At 44.2% G+C, this 21,772-nt stretch overlaps 1 protein-coding gene across 1 annotated transcript in view; it reads right to left on the bottom strand.

The window, feature by feature from the left end:
* Positions 1-1,082: 1,082 nt before the first annotated feature.
* ADAM17 (ADAM metallopeptidase domain 17) overlaps positions 1,083-21,772 on the bottom strand; it is a 35,148-nt gene continuing 14,458 nt past the window's right edge. The window contains exons 4-19 of the mRNA XM_061351750.1: positions 21,299-21,387; positions 18,715-18,883; positions 18,200-18,330; positions 16,358-16,447; positions 15,203-15,316; positions 14,515-14,659; positions 13,531-13,619; positions 11,287-11,439; positions 10,286-10,485; positions 9,182-9,285; positions 8,387-8,521; positions 7,175-7,305; positions 6,070-6,148; positions 4,871-4,959; positions 4,182-4,238; positions 1,083-3,084 (exon numbers count right to left, since the gene is read on the bottom strand). Coding sequence (XP_061207734.1) covers positions 2,734-3,084; positions 4,182-4,238; positions 4,871-4,959; positions 6,070-6,148; positions 7,175-7,305; positions 8,387-8,521; positions 9,182-9,285; positions 10,286-10,485; positions 11,287-11,439; positions 13,531-13,619; positions 14,515-14,659; positions 15,203-15,316; positions 16,358-16,447; positions 18,200-18,330; positions 18,715-18,883; positions 21,299-21,387 — 2,126 coding nt within the window. The 3' untranslated portion in view covers positions 1,083-2,733. The remainder of the gene's footprint in view (positions 3,085-4,181; positions 4,239-4,870; positions 4,960-6,069; positions 6,149-7,174; positions 7,306-8,386; positions 8,522-9,181; positions 9,286-10,285; positions 10,486-11,286; positions 11,440-13,530; positions 13,620-14,514; positions 14,660-15,202; positions 15,317-16,357; positions 16,448-18,199; positions 18,331-18,714; positions 18,884-21,298; positions 21,388-21,772) is intronic.

The following is a 21,772-nucleotide window of genomic DNA, read 5'->3' as shown; positions in this document are numbered from 1 at the left end:
TGGGTGTGTCATGGGGTAGCTCGGCAGGATGCTGCATGTGCTGGTAGTGTGAACATCTGTGGGGGTGAGCAGCTTTTTCCTTGGCACATTTGGAAGAAAATGAGTCTCTCACAGAGGCTGCCCTGAGTTTTAGGAACTACACTTTAATTAATACCATCTACTAGCTTTGAGCACCTAGGAGCCAGTAAGAGGCAGTAGTGTGGACGGTCTTAGGAGCTATTAATGTCAGTTAAGTTTGTTTGGATGTAATACAGCAGTGAAAGCAGTTATCTGAGATTTAGTGAGGCTTTTGATAAGTGACAGATTGTAGGTCAGAGCAGGGGGTGTTTAACTTATGTGGGCACCAGCTTCTTTACACCCACCTCTTGCATATAGGCACAGATTGCAAAGCGGTGCAGGGCCTGACGAGAGAGCTGTTAGTGCCATATGACTGCATTTGCTCCATTAAATGACCAGGACAAGTTGGCCAGGACCTACCATCCACTATGCAACAGTGGTACAGACTGCAGCACAAGTACTTATTTTGCCTGTGCCTGGAGCTAGACCAGAAGCAAGTTTGATTGCTTACAGTATTTATGACTATTAGACTGGAGTGTCCTGCCTGTAACAAATGCATATAGTAAAGAGTGGCTGGACTAGGCTGGGGCTCCCTACACATCTTCCTGCCTCTGAGGTTCCGAACACACTATGCCTGTACTGCTTTCACAGCCTTGGGACTACAGCTCACTCTGGGGCATGCTCCAAACCTCAATCTTCATGCTTTTGAGTGCCTGCCACTGCCTCCTTTTCTTTTGGGGAGTAAAGCCCTCAGTGCCAAGAACACACATGTACAGACTTCCCATCTGAAAAGGCATGTGAACACGCTCCCACACCTCACCTGAATTTCACCATCAGGGCTGACCATAATCCACAGGGCTTGTGGTGAAACTGGCTCCATTCCCGGCTGGAAGCAGGGCAAGCCTCCGGGTGCAGAAATAACTGGCTCACAGCTGGCTGCATGCCAGACTCCTAACACAGGAATTCACTGAAGAATTCAGATCTTTTCTAAAAGGATTGAGCAGAAACAGCTCTTAAGTATAGAATTTTTTTAATATAAAAAGCTTTTATTGTATTGGGAATTAAATTAACTCCTCACATGGACTTTGCACTGACTCAAAAAAAGAAAACCCAAACAACAACAACAAAACCCCCAAACAAAGTTCAAAACCAGTATATAAAACACAATAGCTACTCAGACAGGAATACCGTAAGGCACACAAGGTTCAAGTATTAGTGTAACAAGTGTCCGCGGTGGGGAAGAGAGGGGCTCTCACACCATCTCTTCTGCACCGCAGCGGTTACTTCCCCTCATATGTAAATCCACCTCCACCTCTGTCCTGAGCACTGACTTGTAACAGTTCAAATGGTTCTACCCTGTCATGTTTTAGGTCAGTTTTACCCACAGATTACTGTGGGAGAGAACAGGTGCAGAACTAAGATGCTGCTTTACTATCAGTTGCTCTGTGGCTCCACTGTGTCAGTCCCTCTGCTACTGAGTTAAACCAACCCTCCTGTGCCAGTCCTGCTTACCTTACAGGTCTCCGGGTGTACCAGAGGACACCATTAAACTGCCTGCTTTGAACATCACATTTTACCCCCTGGGTGGGAATTTGAACTCGTGATGTCTCCTCCTTACACTGACCCTGTACGTTTAACAAAGGTTCTTTTATTTTTTAATCAAATTCACAATTAAACAAATACCTCCCCCCGCCCCCCGCAACAGAGTGAATTCCACCATCCTCCATTTCCTTATGCAGTAGGAGCTTCCAAAGGCCACACAGGCCCCAGAAATCTGAGGTTCAGCTCTTTGAACATCTCAACAATAGTGTTAGTTATTTCCAAGTAACATCTGGAGAAACATTTCTGCACTGAAACAACAACTGTAAACAGCTGCCTATCCACATAAATGATTTCTTCCCTTACACTTCTCCTACCAGATACCTGGCAACACACAAGCGCAGAGTGGGAAACTCCCACAGAAAGCCCTTCTCTGCCATGGAGACAAGACAACCTCACTGCTAGAGACACAAGTTTCATGCTGAACGGCCAGTTCCATGCAGCACGTAAGGTTTAACAGTCTCCCTATGCTCTTTATTTCTTTAGAAGCTGTATGTGGTAAGATTCTTGATTCCAATTATGCATCATCATTCAATGCTATGAGACCATATTTTTATCTGTTTCGCTACTCCCATTCTGCTCTCAAGCATCTTGTTTAGGCTTTGGCTTACGTGTACCTTAAACTGCTAAATGATCTACTCTATATGGAACATACTGCAGTGTTTTCACCTTGTTTTTAAAAGGCCCTTAATTCTGTCTATCAATCAGTGCTGTCAGACTACAAAATATTAAGTTATAAAAACGGCTGATATACACAATCCAATATCCAGCAGGATTTGGTTTTGCACCACAGGTCGAAGGAAATGTTAAAGGTCAAGGAAGTAGAAAAACAAACCCAAAAAGCTTCAAATACAAGCCAGTCTGAGTTTGGATTTTCCTTTTTAAAAGATATAATGCTCTAATAGATGTAATTTAAGGAAGGTCATACACATGACCAGCATCTGCAGTAGGTCACTTCCTTATTTCTCCCACTCCCTCACAAAAATATATATACATATATTCATATTTATATAAATGAAATGGTTTTAGATCCTTATTTTGCAGACACAAGTCACACATTTGGAAGGCAGCAAGACACTAGCACTCTGTTTCTTTGCTGTCCACCCGGTTCTGGCGCTGCAGCTTGAAGGACGAAGCTTTCTCGCTCCTAATGACAGGATGGTCTGTCAAGTCCTCAAAAGATTTGGCGGCTGAGCTACTATTTGGGAAAGGGTCCTTCTCAAACCCGTCCTCATCGATGTGGGAGTCAGTGCTTGGGTCCTCCTGAATGGTGTCCATTCTTTGGTGGTCCTGCTTGGGCGCTGCAGCGACAGCAGGCACGGCTGTGATGGGCTGCAGCGGCTGGTGCCGGCTCGTCGACTGCGCCGCAGGGAAGGGCTTGATGATTCGAACAGAGGCAGAGTCCAGGCTGCTGAGCATCTCCACGTTCTGCAAGACACAAGCAGCCACATCACTGCGTCTAGTTTGGGGTTCGTTTTTTGCCCCATTTTCAAAAGGAATGGGCACTTTCTGAGGAGAACCTGCACCTCTGTTACAGCAGTTTGAAGTCTACTGCATCCCCCCTGGAGTGAGGAGCCCATTAACTATACCCGTGCTCTGTTGCTTACACCCGCTTATGGGATTTTCTTGATTGAATTCAGGTATAACCTCTAGGGTGACTTATGGCACTCACGACCAGGTATGGGGCACTTAAACTAAGATTACCCTCAGTTATGTCAGAGTAGATGACCTCAGTGGTCTTTCACTTCAGTATGCTTCCCTCAGTGGTTGCGCAAGAGATTCTGCAAGGCTTTGTTCCCCTTCCATTACAAAACATTTCTTTAACCAAATATTTCAGTTATTAATAAGAATTGGGCTCTCAGGATACCCAGAAATCTACGTCCTGGACTGTTATTAAAGTTTATATAGACACTTCTTTGCTCGTCTCCCAGCTCGGTATCTACAAGGGTCAGATGTGTATCTGATGGGTCCCTGCACCTTCACATAAAGAACTGGAAGGCTCCAGCACAACTGGTCACTAGAAGCTGACTCCTGCACACAGCCACCGCAGCACAGACACCACATTTAGCAGAGATTTTCGTGCAGTGCTGCCCCGCTGAGCCTTGTGCTTCACTGACACCGCTTGGCTGGGAACAAGCTGCCTGTGGTTGAAGCTGCTGAGTGATGGATGTGTGCTGAGGGGACCCCATACGTAGGTGCTCACAGCAGTGCTCCACACAGTGAAGTGGTTTCCTGCCCAGGAGGGAGCTGCAGCAAGAGAGCTGCTCTGGCAACAAGGTCATGACACAGCTCTTACAGGAAGGGAGAATCAGAGCCCACCAAGCTGCAGTGCTTGATGTACCAAACATAGGCTTGGTCAAGAACAGAGTTTCTCCTCAAACTGATTCATCATGGGCAGTGTGAGGCATGAGGCTCCAGGGCTCTCTACTGCCACTTCTGTGATGAATACTCTGCACACACCTTAGGTTCACATTTCCTAACACGCACTGGAGAGCTTTCTGCCAGTTTGTATTCGGACAACTTACACTGGGACAAAACAGGGACTTTGTGTTCTCCTCGTACTGTTTGTCCAATTTCTTGTCCTATTGGGAAACAAACAAATGAAAGCAAACCAAAACACCTGTACACAAAATAAAAAAGTTAGTTTCCCAGTTGCAAGGTCTCTGTGCCTGTGTCCCTGCAAGACCACAGCAGTGTGTGGGGCTCTTTTCCCATGCTTCACCACCGCCAGCATCACAACCCTCTACACCACCATCAGCATCATGCCACATGCCCACACTCCCAGTTGCCAGGAGCTCACTCTTTTTATCCATCTACCCAAGCTCAATCAAGGCCACTTCCCTCTCTGGATCTCCCCAGAAAATGTTATCTTATTTCTTAGTAGGGCTTTAGAAAACTTTGACTTAAATGGAGGTTACCAGAATTATACTTGGGTAAAATTCTGGAAGCAGAGGAAGAAAGACAGCCTAGGAAAGAATGGGAAGGGCTCCAGTCATGGGAGCACTGGGTCTGGGTTTGCCAGAACCTGGCAGAGTTTAGCAGGAATTTTACCTACTGAAGGAGCAGTAAGTCTTACACATGCTGGATTCCCCCGTGAGGTTTGCTAAGAGCTTGCCATCACCTTCTCCCACAGACATCTGCCATTTCATATACAAAAGGTGCTCTCTTACAGCTCAATCCCACAAAGCAGGAGTCTCAAAGACAGCTTACTCACCACACAGTGCACAAGGATGCTGAGAGGAATCCAAAACAGTAAGGAGAAGACAAGCACAGAGCCCACTATGTTATCTGCTAGGAACTTCCCTGTGAAATCAGTTCAAATCTGTTAGTTACCTCCCAAATACTGTTTAATCCAACCTGATATTGTTGAATCATGAATCATAGAATAGTTAGGGTTGGAAAGGACCTTAAGATCATCAAGTTCCAACCCCCCTGCCATGGGCAGGGACACCTCGCTCTCATGAACATACAGGTCTATGCCCATTCTGTAGCCCCTGTGCATGGAAGCCAAGCCACAGAACTGTTGGGAGAAGCACAGGCTGCAGGACTAGGCAGGGATAAACTGTCTACGATCTGCTGAAGTTGTATCCAACATGTTAACAAGAAGAGGCTTTTTCCTCTGTTGTTCTCTGGTGAGAAATGCTGACAGGCTGCAAATACAAGCTGACTGGGAGGAAGCTATACTGAGCTAGCCAAGCTGCCCCTCTCATGTATGCAAGATACACTGCAAGTCTGTCACCAATCTGGTTTTACAGTTGTGTGATAACTACCTGCCTCCACAAACAAAATATATGAACATCAAAGATACATGAAGTGCCCCGACCTGCATGGGCTAAAGAGCTTTAACAGTTACCTAAGAAAGATTTTTGACCCTAGAACTGAGGACTGAAAGCCCCAAGCCCAGATAATTGCACTGTGCAGCACAGCATTACATACAGTGAGTGCATGCAGTACTTCATTACACAGCACTGGCTTAAGAACAGGTTTTGTATGGTTCCAGTACTGCAGAGCAAGACACTGGGGGCTACATCTGCTGGGACTGCACAGTGCAGATCAAGACCATGGAGGCTGACTTTAAACTAGTTGGCCTCTAAGAAGATTGCCTGTTACTCCCTTTTCTCTCCTTGACCTACTGTTAGTATTCAGATAAGAAGCTATCACCATCTTTACAGGCTTGGAAGATGCCTAGAAAATAATGGAGTGAAAAAATGCAAAATAATTCTCCATCCTTTCAGCCTGTAAGAGGCACCATCAGCACTGTCAAACTTTATGCAAAAACGTGTTTATGTACACCAGCAGCACAGCTACTGGCTACCCTTGTGTACAGGTGAATGCAGCCAGCCAGCCTCTGAGGCTCGAGAGGGTCATGGCATGAACTGAAAACCCCCCAGAGGATATGGTTACATATCTTACCAAAAGTATTGATGCTGAGCTGGTCTATGAAATCCCAGAATCGTTCAATCACATCCTGTACTTGCTTCTCACATTTGCCCTGCAAAAGTAAACACTTACTTACAAACTAATCTTATGTCTGCTAAGCATTAACTACTGCTGTGTTGGAGACAGCAGAAGATACAGAGACAGTAATGAAATGAAGACTAGAGAGCAGACCTTGACTTGTATTCTGAATACAGATTCACTCATGCCCAGTAGCAGCAGTTCATTTTTACTGCCTTCATCTTTGGCAAAAGTTTCAATTGTGCTGCTGTCTAAAACAGACATCTGAAACATGGGAAAAACTGACCCATCCTCGCCCCATGTTAAAGGATGTAAAATGAAGTTTCTGGAGAGGTTTAAGTGCTGGAAACTTCAGCTCCCATTGCCCACTGAGAAGTCTGCAGCTCTCAGGAGCCCAGGGTTACAGACAGGCCCCCAGATCTGGCTGTACAGGTTTAACACAGTAGCTCATCAGCCTTTCCTGTTCTGCCAGTGGAAGGGCTGAAGCATGCCCCTGCCCTCCCAGACTGACTTCTGCCAACACCCAGTTTAGCTCTGACCATGGGGGTCTGCAGGCAATGTTACTGTGCAGCTGTGCCATGAAACCAGTCACTGAGCACCACCAACTCAGTGGTCTCCTTGCCACAGGCTCAATGCTCCCTTCAGATACTGCTAGCCAAATCTTCATGGACTGCTCTCTGACCTGGATTATTCTAGTCAAAATGAATTGGTCTAACAGAATAACTCAAGCAGCAAGTGCTGCTAACCCAGCTGAACTTACTGCAGTACCCATTCACCTCCATCACACAACCTGCCACCTGGCTGAGCCCCACAGAGCAGTGGAAGGGATACTAAGCAATGGCAGAAGGTAATGGCTTCACCTCACACTGGTCTCTGCAGAGCTCGCTTCCACCTGCAGCCTCAGACACCCTTCAATATTTACCCTGTGCAGTATCACCCTGCTCAGCAGCTTGTCAAGCTTTTGTTTTCCTTTCACCAGCACAGTCCTCATCAGAGAGGACTCCAAGCCACCAGCCACAGAAGCAGAACATGCAGTGCACCGACATGAGGGACAGCTTACGTTGGTGTCACAGAAGCCCACGGTGCAGGGCTTCCCCTTGCGCAGGAACAGGAACTGGTCATTGGCATCGACGTACGGTACGCACCGGTCCTGCTCGTCCCGGCAGCACACCTTGCACGAGTTATCCGTTTCTGCAACAAAGCAGCAAACTCATTCCTTGGATGCACCAAGAGTCACCTGCAACCTGGAACCCCACATGTCCTCTGGCTGACCATGTTCCTGCCCAGCTTCCCCAAGGGGAAAGCACAGCTGTGTAAGTTGCCCAATTTCAGGCACTCTGATGACCCGACCAAGCCTGAAACCATCACATGCCTTGTGCAACATATTAAAGGACACAGTGAGACCAAGCTCTCCACGCTGATAGCCCAACACTGCAGGACTCAACAAACCAGCAAAGAGGTTCCAAAGATATCTAAAAGGCAGATTTAAGTGTCTCCTTGGGCTTTGGGTTCTCATTGGCTATGCCTCCATCTCAAACACTGGGGCTCACAGCACTTGCTAATGCTGCCCCTGTGAAGCTCTTCTACTCCCAGCTGCTCTACCATATCTAAAAGATGATACAGAGACCAAGTGAGCAGTAAAACTTACTGACAGAAGTATACAACAGGTAGGGTTACAGTAGCATGGGCCTGGACTTAGGAATCCTGTGCTCTCAAGGCACTGTAACCACTTTGAAATCTTTCTTTAACCACCTGTTGAAGGCCACCACTCCTCTGCCAGATGTCTGGTCCAGAGGTTGTTGGGATCTCCTTACAATCCCTTCTGTCCACCTGTGGCAGAGGGGCTGAAAGGTAGGAGAGCCATAGAAATCACAGAATGGTTTGGTTTGGAAAGGACCTTACAGATCATCTAGTTCCAGCCTCCCTGCCATGGGCAGGGACACCTTCCACTAGATCAGGTTGCTCAAAGCGACATCCAACCTGGCCTTGAACGCTTCCTTTTACTCTCCTTACTTCCTTTAACCCCTCTCCTTTAACTGAGGTGCCAGACCAGAAGTCTTATCTTAATTTCTTCAACCCAGACCACCAGAAGACAGGAAGAAACTGACATTCCTTTTCTAAACAGAAAATACTAGCCTTGAAAAAAACAAGGGTTTAAACTTTTTCAGAGACCATAAACTGAGCCCTCCACCAGGCCAGCCCACAGCAAAGCCAGCTCGCTCCAAGGAGCAGAGATGAGACACACCGTTCAGTTCAGTCCTATGTCACCCACCATTGCATGCACATGACCGCAGGTTCTTCTCCCTCTCGCAGAAAGGGACACATTCCCCATCCTTGCACTTCCCCATGTCCACACAGACTGTGTCATCTGGAGCATTCCCTGGAGGGGGGCACTCGCTGCTGTTCCCTACAGATGGGGAGGACTGTGTTAGAATACTTAAGTGTGCAGAATCAAAAAGAAGATGAAGGAAATTCAGACTCATCCCAGTGGGAGGACCCCAACAGCTTGTTCCTGGCTTTCATCTGCTGTCTGCCTGCCAGCTCCTCCGAGAGGCAACAGAAGCTCTGGAGGCTTTGAACAACTCAGGCATTGTGGCAGTCTGGCAACCAAGCAGTAGGTGGCAGGCCCTGGAGGCACCATCAGCAAAGCAGGCACTTGGACTTGACTCCTTGCCTCCAGGAAAGATTATGAGGAGGAAGTAAACAAGAGGGGAAGTGCAGCAGAGTTGCAGATCTATAGCAAGATTCAGCTCATTCCTGTCCCGTGCCAGTGGCACACTCTGTTTTGCTTTTTTTTCTTTTAAGGGAAAGAAACAAAAAAGAAAAAATAAAAATAAGACAGAAAAACCCCCACCCAACAGTTTTCACGTTCTTCTGGGCATAAATCACCAAGTGCCTCCTGAACTACAATGAAACTTATTATAGGGCAATTGTGTGATGCTTAACTGGTCTCTAAAATTACATGTACCGGATGACTAAAGGGCACTAGTTTGAAAGCAGATTGAACAGGACACTAAGCCTGAAGCATTTGGCTAACTGACATAAAGGAGACAGAATCATGTCCTACCAGTGCAGAAAGACTCTCCTTTACAAGTAGCATTTATGGCTTCTTGGCATTTCTTCTGTGCACTTTCAAACTGGCAGCCTTTACAGCAGGGACTGTTCCGATCACTATGGAAAGATCAAAATGAGAGACAGAAATACTAAGCAGTTATTTAAAGAAGACATACAAGCACAAAGCCAGGGAGAAAGGACAATTGGGGGGAAAAAAAAGACTGCTACTTAGAGACTGACTGATTCAAAACTTTTGCCAGTTCTGCCCCTCACACCACCACCTTTCTACACACCCGCTCACTCTTCATTTATCAAAGGTAAATAGAAAGTACATCATAATGAGAAACAACACAGGGACCCCTATGTTTATTCAAGGGACTTAGATCCTCTTCTTGTCACTTGCTATGCAGCTTTCAACAAGATCTTCCACTCTTTTTCCCCACGCGTATGCCCTCCTTCCATTTGTCCTGAAGGTCTACTGCTCTCGAGATACTCTGCACCTAACGCAAGAAGGCCCTTAGTACAAAAACGCTCATTGAAATGGAGGGAATTTCTTGCTCAACAGCAGGAGGTACACGAGCTCTCTACTGTTACACGGTGCAAAGCTGACCTCTGAAAACAGGTTGGACACTGCTTGGTAGCAGGGCTGCAAACACCCTGAAGAGCAAGAATAACAGAAGGAGGACTCAGTGCTGTCAGTGTGCTGTCTGCTCAAGCACATTTTGCAGCAGTCTTGACAATACCAGGATGTGATCCCAGTTTAAAGCCACCTGGCAATACAAGCAAAAATTGTACTTGCACAGCAAGTTTGCACAGGAAAATTGTGATATTAATTTTTGATGGCCTATGTTTGCTTAATAACAACACCACGAATAATCTTCAAGCCTGCAGCTCTTGACTCTTCTCAGGATAAGTAACAGAATGCTATAAAACCTCATGTATGCCAACAGTGTGTGCACACAGCAGCCTCTCCCAAAATCCTTTACCGTCTTCAGTTCACGTGTTCAGCCTTAAGGACAGGAAACAGGTCTGTGACACTGCAGGTGGCTTTAGGAGCTTCCAGTCCACCCACTGCTCCCTCCCATGCTCAGAGAAGATGCAGCATGTCTCCCCTTACCTGCACTTGGCACCATCTTTCAGTTTACAGTCTGCAGAGCAGCAGGGATCAGCCTGCTGGTACAAGAGGCCAGGATCACACTCCTCCCCTTCATCCACCCTGGAGTTCCCACACACTTTGTTGTTGCGCTCTTTGAAGCACTCCTGGGCCTTGATCTCTATGGTCCTATGGATGGATTTTTTGCTGCAGCTTGAGAACATCTAGAGTCATGAGGGGAAAGAGCAGCACTGAGGAGGGTACTTTTCTGTCAACAAGTAGCATCTAAGACAGCTTCCGCATCCTTATGCCTCCCGATCCTGATGTCTCAGAAAGTGGTAATTCCTTCTACACTGCCAATTTGCTACCTTGGAAACATTGTAAGATGGGAAAGTAACGGTTCCATGAAGGACGCTGCTGCATTACAATGCAGAGGCACCCACAGGCTCTGGGTCACAGAACAAACTCCAGCTCTCCCACAGCTTCAGGAGCACCAGCAGCCACCCCAAGACAGGCTGTGAAGGTGTAGCACTGGGGAGAGACTGCAGACTAATCGTTGCTTGGTTGGATAATCTTGGTTTCTCTTCTGCAGAACAGGCACGATGCAGAACAGCCACACTGCCAGCGCGAGCTTCTGCAACTGGTGAGCACCATGGCAGTGGAGTCTGGCAAGCTCTCTCCAACAAGAATAGCTATGGACCACCCAAACACTATTTGGTACTGAAGGTACTGTATGTGACCTGCTGATGACTCGCTTTCAGCAGCATGTGGCCACAGCAAACTACAAGTAACTAATTAAAAAAGCACCTGGAGGTGCTATGAGTTCCAGTGAAACTCCAAATCCAAAGATGAGTTACCTTGCAGAGAACCCAACAGCATGCAAGTATGCTTTCTTCTGACAGCTAATCTATTACATTCCTAATGGTTTCAAGCTACAGGAATTATTAACTAAATAAACTGTCCATGCAAAAGGTCACTGAGCACAGCAGAAACTTTTATGTGGAAGCAAAACTATGCAACTATACCTTGTTGTTTTCATGATCTCCACTGACAGCAATTGGATACATAACGTATTTCCCTCCCTGGTCTTCAGTGGGGGCACATTCCGGCAGACTGTCAGGATCATGCTCTGCTCCAAAGTTATGCCCGAGTTCATGCGTCGTAACCAGGTCAGCCTCCTTTGAATGTGGAACAAGCAGTATTGAAAAAAATTAGTCTGACCAGGACAGGGCAGAAGATTCCACCTACTTCCAAGGCACCAGCAATTCTAAAATGCACTGAGATGGAAAGGGATTTCTCTATGAATATTGTTGGTTTGGGGTTTTTTGAAGTTGGGAACTGAAAGCAAGCAAAATTATGGTCCATTTCCAAAGGCAAGTTCCAGGACTAGATCTGAGTACTAAACCAATGTTGAAGTCAAAACGCTGTTCTAGAATAACAACTGATCTTGTTTTCAATACAATGCAGGTAATTAAAATATAAAAATTTGGTTTTAAATAGCTGGAAGGCATAAAGAGTTGGAAAAATACCCACCCTAATCCAAACAAACACCAGCTACTAGGATTAGTCAATCTCTTGTTTAACATATCTTGCCATTAGAACTACTTCTTCTAAAAGGATGATGACATGAGGAGTGCTGAATAAGCTTTTCTATTGCATGATTACTCTGAAAGACACCCACAGATGTGGCCCAGCAGGGATGGATTTCCAACATCATTTATGCAAGACAGGACTCGGTGTGCTGAGGATCCCAAAGCGGCTCTGCCTTGCTGCACACCTCATCACAGCACCTTGACCAGCAGATGGTGTAAGTTCACAAGGTGGCAACCACCAGCAAAATTAGCACAGAACTAAGAGTTAAGCACAAGGAAATGGAGAAGTGCAGGAGAAAGAAGCGGGTCTGAGGAGCTAACCCTCATTTCAGCTGTTGAGCAGGCACAGGAAGGACCAAGCATTAAAACAAGCAGCATCAGTGTTCCCATACAGGCACAGCTAACGCGAGAGGCAGAGACAGGAGAGCTGCCCAGAGATCACTCCTGTGCTTTGTTGCGTTTAATTTGGGGATGGGTTTTAAGCAGTTTTTTTCTTCTTTTAAGCCTAAGTGTACACCATGCAGCATTTTCCCTGTGAAACCAATCCGTACCAGTCCTGCTGCCTCATCCCAAGCTTTGTGTCTGCCACTGGGAAGACAGCAAACTCTATTTCTTTTGTAATCCAAAGCAGCCAGCTTGGATATTGAACAACAAATGCAAATAGCATGGCAACAGCTAGAGCTCTTTGTCAATATCCCTCTAGCACAAAGCTTCACTGTCTTCTTTTTTCCTAGCTTCTTGACAGCTTCTGTTCCAAGTTTTAGCCCACACATTAATCATGAATTCCCTTTATAATCAGGCTACAGAAGAACACAGCTGAGAATGCAGCAGCAGTGAGCAAAAGAGAAATGTGCCCAACTGCAAAGATAAGGTACATGCAAATACGGGCACTGCTCTGGTACCTTTACTAGTGAGACAAAGCTCATATCAGGCCATTTTGTATTTACTATCTCATCAACTATGAAAAAAATAAAACATCCAGACAGCACCAATTAGGCTTAGTATACACCCTCTCTGTTACACTGTTATCTGCTCTACTTTCACAGAATGCACAAAAATCAGGTAGAAGAATTTCATTAAAAGGCTCAAACTAAACCTCCTACTTTGCCCATTCTGATTTCACTGCTTTACCATGCAAATGGAACAGACCAAGAGTACACAATCATCTGCCTGCATGTTGTAGCTGAAAGTAACAGCAAACATGCAAGCTTGTTCTTATTTAAGTCAGAAGACTAATTTTATGCTTACTGTGAGGCTACTTGTTCTATAATTCTGCTTGTCCTGTATGAGCGGTTGGTTTGGTTTTTGCTGTTTAGGCTTTGTTTCTGGTTTGTTTGTGTTTTTTAAGCAAAATTCATTTAAATTCATCTTTAGATATCAAAATCATGTTTATATCCGGACAACTACAGCTCCTATTAGACACAAGCTAAGTTTCCTCATTCCTGTCCTGACATGAATTCAACCTTCAGTTCCATTCACTCCTGACTCCCCTTGTCAGCAAGAATCAAAACTGTGATTTTGGGTTTGTGACTTACCCCTTGTCCCTGCCTCAACTGGAAAGCCAGCATCTTGGTCCCAAGAGAGCACAAAAAAACCTGTCACAATCCTATGGCATACATCAGCACACACACACGTACACCAAATAGTCACATTCTGCAGAGAAGGATACTTTCCTACCTTTGTGAGGATGGTCTTGCCATAGTTCTTGGTGCTGGTTAAGCCACTGTTCAGATAGATGTCCTTCTTTGCAATTTGACTGTAATAAGCTATAGAAGTGAGAAATAAATAAAAATTGACATTTTTCTTGGTTTTGAGGCATGTTTGGTGGAGAGAGGGATCCTTGTTCAAGGACATGAACAGCTTCACTGCTCTCACAAGCTCACCAGTGAGACCCTGCCTCTTGCCAGCTTCTGGAGTGGGGACTCCTTCAAGCAGAGCACAAACAGCTCATGTATTGTAATAAAGGCAAAAATATAAGAAAATTCCAAGGCATCTGCCATTCCAGAACTACTGCAAGACACACCTACACAAAGCAGCCCTTGGTCCAGGGTTTGTTCTAGCCAGCTTGTTCACACCAGTTCAGTGATTTTTACCCTTCTATTTCTCCAGCTCTAGCCAAGAAAATGGCCATCTATTCTACCCAACAACCAACTACCTTAAGAGTTTGGCTTGTTCAGCCCAGAAAAGAGAAGGCTCCAGGGAGACCTTAAAGCAGCCCTCCGTTACCTAAAAGGGGCCTACAAAAAAGCTGGAGAGGCACTTTTTACATGTTCTTGTAGTGACAGGACAAAGGGGAATGGCTTTAAACTGACAGAGGGGAGATTTAGATTAGATATTAAGAATAAATTCTTTACTGTGAGGGTGGTGAGGCGCTGGCACAGTTTGCCCAGAGAAGCTGTGGCTGCCCCACCCCTGGCAGTGTTCGGGGCCAGGCTGGACAAGGCTTTGAGCAACGTGGTCTAGTGGAAAGTGGCCCTGCCCATGGCACATGGGTTGGAACCAGATGATCTTTCAGGTCTCTTCAACCCAAACTGGTTTATGATTCTATGGCTAGAGTCTAGGCAAATAACACATCATGCTCCTTGAGAGAAGAAGATTAAATACAAATCACAAAAATCAGCTTTCAACCCAAAACTGGGACAGAAGAAGAAACAGCCTTGCCTTTAGGACAAATGCCACCATGGCTGTTAGGTCTGGGAGAGCCAACATAAGCCAATCCAAGTGTTCCCATGTCAAAATCTTGATATGTGAAGAGATGAGCAAGACACACATGAGCTGCTTTCTCAGCAATATCAAAGCTAAATTGCTTCAAAGAGAAGAAAAAAAAAGAAAATCAGATCTTTGTAAGACGATTTATGGTGCACATTACAAGTCTACAGACAAGAACATTTATCTAATGAGCCAGACAAGCACCTTCTAGATCTGGTTAAGTCAGAAAACAGCAGCTGTGTAAATGTCCTACAGAGCTGTAGAAAATTAAATGAATACCCAAGTACACTGGCACATTCATTTATGCAACTTGTCGATTCATTTCCCCTTTTCACAGAGAGGGGAAAACCAAATACAGTAATTTGATGAAGGTCACAAGGCAACCAGTCTCAGAGCCAGACATATCAAGACTGCCTTACTGACTCAGGCCACATGTTAAGAATACTAATTGGTGTGTGCTCTGTACTTATGCAGTGGAGGCCTTTACCACAGGCTACAGGGCACATCAGCTACTTTGACTTTGTGTAACATGTACATGTCATACAAAGGAAGTAGAGGAGTTTCCTCTGTTACTACAGAGCAGCTGTAGGAATGAGTAATTCTCTGTAAGGGGCACACGTTTTCAAGGGTTACAACATACCTCTAGCAGCATTTTCACATCCCAGGCATCTTTCTTATCATCGGGGTAACTTTTTGCCATATTGTAATGCTTTTCTCCAGGTTTTACAAGATTGGGCTCATTATGGATGATAATCTACATTTCAAAAAGGGCAATAACAATGTAGAGGAATTTGGGTCAATTTTATTGCTACAGAAAAGTTTTCAATGTAATCTTAAATGTCTCAATACATCTGCAAGGAGAAAAATTCAGACTCAGCATGCTTCTAATGTTACCTTTTCAGTCTCTGCTAGTTGAGATACACCAGTTACAATCATTAGGGCAATATCAACAGTTTTCACTGTAACATTCTGCTTTAAGATGCATGTCACTCTATCAAAAGAACCAAATACAACCAGGACTTGCATCTAGAGTATAAATAATTCCGAACTATTCCTAGCTAAGCAAAATGTATTTTAAATAACTACTACTTTCCCAGTAATATGGAATTAGTGCATTATGTTATTTCCCCCTTCCCAGTTGACTCTCTTTCCTTGTTCCTGCAGGCCTGTTCCCAGCAAACAGGCAGCTATATTGTACCATTAGTCTCACATCACAGCTCTTGCAGTGCTCTAGCTGATGGATTCCTCTTATTTTTAATGCCCTTTCCCAGATTTCTGAAGCAATCATATACATTGAAGTCACTACATCCCCCATGTCCACCCTATATCAGTCTCCATGCTATCATGATATCATGATGCCTAAGGGAGTCATTAAAGCTATTAAGCAGGATTTGTGCTTTTTCATCTGTTTTTCAGTCCACTCAGGCTTTGTAAGCTAAGCACTAGCCATAGACACAAACATCACATACATGCATATAAGTATGTCTGACAGAAACAAGAACTGATCATATTCAGGGAAGAAAAAAGGGCAACTTTGAATTGAGATTAAATATGGAAATACTCTCTCTGCAAACTCCCGTCTCAAATGCTGCAAGGAACTGAAAATGAGCATGCTGTGTCACATCACTAAGACCACCACTGGCAAGATGCGATTTCAGAGTGCTGCTGGCTGGAGTTAAGAATTTAGGATTTGATAATTTTCGCTCTAATCCAGATAAAATAATCAGAAACCCTGATATCTAAACCATGTTCTTATTCTCTAAATTGGAAGCCCTTTGCATGAGTCAGTGAATACCTGCTCTATCTGTATGCCGTACCCATTGAAGGCTCCATTGTCCCAGGAAGTGTTTCGGTAGATGTCATCTACTCTGTCTATCAATTCAATCTATGTAGGAAAGAAAAACAAGTTACTTAGTTCTGTTCTTTCATGTAATAAAGTTCAAGACACTCAGAAAAACAGCAACATACTTATCTAAAAACACTCCAAATTAAAATTGAACCTCATAGAACAGAACAGACACACTGACTGATCCAAAACCAACAGTACTTGGATCCAGAGAGTTTTATCAAATATCCCTGAAAATTTTTCATCCTTAAAAAAACGAAAAAGCAGTACAAAGTTCCCCATTTATCACTTTCATCCGTGTAGTGGAAAAGCAATAATATTAAGAACAAAACATCTTAGGAAACGCTTTATTCAGATACCAGTTTTCCAGGTTTCTCTGAGGGGGAAGAGCAGGAGGGAGTTGTTTTTACTGCTTTGTTTTAGCACAATGCTTAACTAGTTTAACTGACCCTTGAGGCTTGCTTCCTTCTCCCAGCCAAAACCCTATTATTTTCATCATTATGGTTCAAGCACAAGGTTCCAGAAAGTCTCTCATCAGTGCTCACTATCCTTTTCAAGTTGTTCTCATCATCACCTTCCTTTTCAAGTTGTTCTCATCATCTTAAAAACCACCTCCTACTACACATAAACCATCAAACTTGCTCAGAATAATGAGTGACATTCAGAGTCATTAGAGAATAGTTTATGATTTAGTTTTCCAATCACTGTGTTGTTAACAGTACACATGTACCCAGGAACCACAAACAGTAGGTTAGCCTCATCCATGTGTCAGATGCTGAGTAACAGCATCTCTGCAAACATACCAGTTGTTACCTGGAGAGTGTAAACATTTCTGGGGACAGAAAGGTCAAAAAGCAGCAAAGATGGAATACAGTGGTTAGCATTTCAAAGAGTCAGGCTCAGAAAGAGACTCTTGACAAACAAAAGTGGTTTCATCTGTTTTTTTCTCCAGTCCCCAGACCCATACACTCTACTCCTGCTGAAAGGCTGTGGGCAGGTGTTCTGTTCCACAAAACTTGTCAGGCAGACAACCCCATTGTACTGGTTTTGGCTGAGTTACTTGGTAACCAGCACACGTGATGGAGCCCTGCTTTCCTAAGGATGGCTAAACACCTGCCTGATGATGGGAAGCTGTGAATTAATTCCTTATTTTGCTTTGCTGTATGCACATCTTTTGCTTTATCTATTAAACTGTTTCTCGCAGCCCTCAAATCGTCTTACCTTTACCCTCCTGATTCTCTCCCATGGGAAGGAGTGAACCAGTGTCTGGGTGGGCTGAGCGGCCAACTAGGGTTAAGCCACAACACCCATGCACAACCAAATTGTTTACTACACCTGCTTCCATTTTTATGTTCTGCATAGAGGATCTTGGAAGAATTTGGAAGGAAAATAATAATAATAGTAAAAAAATCTATACAAGTTGGTTTTGCCTGTCATATGAGTTTTAAACATGCTGGAACTTAAAGATGCTCAGATTGTTTGTTTCAATTGTTTTGATTTCAAAATCCAGGAGATCCTAAAGTCCTGACTGGAAGAAGAAAATAGCATAGCAACAAGAACTACATGAAGAGAAGGTATTTGCTTGCAAGTGAATGTTGAAGACTAACTGCCGTATCATCATTACAAAACATTTTTAAAGCACGATTCCCAGGTAAAAAGCACACACAGCCATGAGATGCAAATACATTATGTTGTACAAAAGCAGTACAAGCTGTAAGCTGGTATAATGACTGAATCACTATGTTTTCCTTCATTTATTCCAGCAAACTGTAACACAGTACACTGACTTACCAAATAGTTGATAGTAGTACTTTCTTCCCCACGGCCCATATACTTGAAAAAACGATGATCCGCTACTACCAGCATCTTGCATGTGTTTTTGGAGGTCTCTGGAATGGCTCTTTTCTCCCGATGGATGCTTGCTAACGTAAACATTTTAAATACAATTAAATAAACATTCTAAAACTGCCACTGCTGTGTTTATTCCCTTATTTAACACATGAATGCAAGTTTAGGTGCAGTTCTGGGGGGAGAACAGGGATGTTTAGTTTGGGGGTTTATTTTTTGGTTTTGCTTTGTATTTGTTGGTTCGTTTGGGGGTTTTAAATACATATTCTTGAATTATTTTCTTCATAATAGTCCTCAAACTTATTGTAAAGAAAGAACTATACCATAGCGAGTTATTCAACAGATTTATCTATACAGCAACACAGATTACTCCCCAGGTTTTGATCTTACTTGCTGACACAGCCAGAATTCAAGCACTTGTTTCAAAGATGCTGCTCTCCCAAGGTATGGACTCTCACCTTCATTTTGTTTCCTGTCTTCCAGTCCTTTTGGCAGCAGTTCTTCTTCGTTCAGCTTTAAATAACCACACACTTTGGGGGACTGCAGTCTTGAGAAGTCTTTAATATCTTCAGATCTGTAGACAAGCAGTCTTTCATCTTGCACATTATCTATGAATCTCCACAGTGGCTGACAGCACAAGAACAGAAATGCAACCAATTCAGAACACAATGAATGCAAAGACTAAGTGCATATAGGTAGAAAAATGACGTGTAAGCACCATCAAATCTCCACAGCTTTATGTGTACACACACACAAATGCATTGGACTATGATAATCTCACCCACAGCAGTAAGGCTACTAATCATAGAATCATTGGGTAATGGTTGGACTTGATGATCCTAAAGGTCTTTTCTAACCTAGTTGATACTATGATTCTAAGTTGAGGAGGCATCTCAGGCTCCTCCACTCCCTCTGTAACAGTATGGAGATGGGCACAGCCAGGCAGGAGATGATCACGCTAACAAACACACTGCCCAGAAGCACAGGAGTTGGCAGACAGTGGACAATATCGAAGTGCACAGACAACATAAGTCTTCACAGCAGAAGGCAATCTCTTCAACACTCAAAGCTACACAAGTCACAGCAGTGAAAACTTCTCCAAAACCATAGGACTACAAAATCCCAACACAAGACACTAATTCCCATAGCAGATCATAGAATCATAGATGCATGGAAATAGCATAGCACAGGCTGCAGAGCACGTGGGTCTGGGTCTCCTGTGGCCCTTAAGCACTGCTCTTTCAACTTCAGATAAGTATGATTTAGCACACTGTGCTTTTGGCTGACACCAAAAAGGTCCTGAAATGTGACAGCTGTGCCAGCCCAGCAGCCATGTGCCTGCAGTACAAAACTGAGCGCGTATGTTTCGCACTGTGTGAGGGCACCAGGGGTTTATACAAAGGTCCACAGCCTTTCCAAATAGTACAGGAGGACCACGAAAGCAAAGGGAGGCAATGGCAGAGTGGCTCTGTCCTTTGTGCTGCCTTTTGGGAATGGTCTCTGGCACAGAGCATCTCTGATGTACAGAGGCATCACCTCACCCGGGGTTGACTAGGGTCTGAAGCTGACCTGCAGACACTGACAGCTAGGCAGTTATCCTGGGTTTAGCACTAGCAGTCAATTTTTCTCCTTCTTGGTAGCTGGTGCAGTGCTGTATTTTGACTTTCAGCCTGGGAACAGCGCTGATAACACTGATGTTTTTAGTTGTTGCTCAGTAATGTTTAGTCTGACCAAGGACTTTGTGAGTCTCATGCTCTGCCAGGGAGGAGGGAAAGCTGGGAGGAAGCAGAGGCAGGACACCTGACCCAAGCTAGCCAAAGAGGTATTCCATATGACAGCACATCATGCCCGGGGGCGGTAACTGGTAGTTACCTGGAAAGACATGGGGTCTTCTGGGTCTGACTCATTTTCAGTGGGTGGTATCGTATTCTCTTCCATTGTTATTTCCCTTATCATTATTATCATTGGTGGTAGCACTAGTGGTTTGTGTTCTACCTTAGTTACTGGACTGTTTTTGTCTCAACCTGTGGGAGTTACATTCTTTTGATTCTCCTCCCCATCCCTCTGGGAGTGGGGAGGGTGGGGAGGAAGGAAAGAAAGAGGGAGGAAAAGGGGGGGAGTGAGTAAACGAGCAGTCTGGCTGGGTTTAAAACATGACAGCAGTGAGGGCAAGTCGAAGCTTCCACACACTGCCTGTCTTTAGCCGTACAGACGCAGCCAGTGAGGAGTAAAGGGGTTGGCTGCATGGACAGCAAGAATGTTCTGACATGACACTGCACCACAAACACAAAAAATGTCTTAAATCACAACCAAACAGCTACTATATGCTCTTAATATAAAACACAAGTACAGTGGTTTGGGTACTCTAAACATATTTTCATATTTTAATATGACTGGATTTCCCAGGTTTACCCACAATTCCGCATATCCTTAGTTCCGGAGACAATTACACTACCCATATTACACTCAGCCATAATTACTGTTATTCAGCCATTCTAATACAGCTTGTGCCTGGGAATATGCTGCAACAAACAACTCATTAGGATTGTCTCTAATTATGTATTTGTTGAATATGTTGTTTTAAACAAAGAGTTTAAAATAACACAAGCAATGGAAGCGGTGAAAAACAGCAATGAGAAAGCACGGAAAAATACCAGATTTTCCAATAAAGCTCTAAGGAAGGAAAAAATTCCAAGATTAAAAAAGCCAAAAGTTTAGAAAGCTCTCCAGACCTTGACTTTGCTCAGAGGACATGATCACCATTAACACTATCAATTTCTGTTTCTAAATCCCCTTCCTGTTTAAAACATACCTTTTCCCTGATGTATCTAAACCATGCAATGCCATGAGAATGTCACTCACTAATACAATCCAACACTTGCAAAAGTCAAATTGGTTTCATATTTCTCTCCCTCCTCCCCACCCACCCTAAAACAAACATCACCAAGTCTATTTCGAGCTACAGAGGTGTCAGTGTGACTAACTAGAAACACCCACAGGGAAAAGAGATGACTGGACAGAGCTTTCAACAGTAAAGCATACCTCGATATTATATTCTTCTCCATCAGTACTGATTCTCACTGTAAAATCTTCATCCCCAATATGTGCCACAACTTTGGAATTATGCTCTCCTTTAATATAAGCAAGGGAAAACCAAATTAATTCAGCTCTATTTGCATGCACTCCTGCACAGATACTGGTTGGGTTTTTATAACTGTTCCTAAGCTTCACACCAAATTACCTTCCCCAGTCTCTGAAGAATACTATACTGTCCAGTTTAAAGACAAAAAGAAATAAATCAGCCCCAGTCTTAACCTCCCAATGGTCACAGTCATCAAGACTCAGATTTAATTGTTAATTTTGCAGAAAGTGTTGAGATGCCTCTGGGCATTAGGAATGGCACACAGAATATTTCTGCCAACCAATGAATATTACTATCAGACAGCAATTTCATGGCATCAGCTGGCGCATTCCAGCGGAACAGACTCTCACCACCTAGCACAGGCAACAAAAATC

This window comes from Neopsephotus bourkii, unplaced genomic scaffold (assembly GCF_033783945.1).
Source record: "Neopsephotus bourkii isolate Nb327-2 ecotype Australia unplaced genomic scaffold, CSIRO-AGI_Nbou_v1 NB_595, whole genome shotgun sequence".
Lineage (NCBI taxonomy): Eukaryota > Metazoa > Chordata > Aves > Psittaciformes > Psittacidae > Neopsephotus > Neopsephotus bourkii.
Note: the sequence above shows the minus strand (reverse complement) of the source record. Positions and strands in the feature narration are given on the sequence as shown.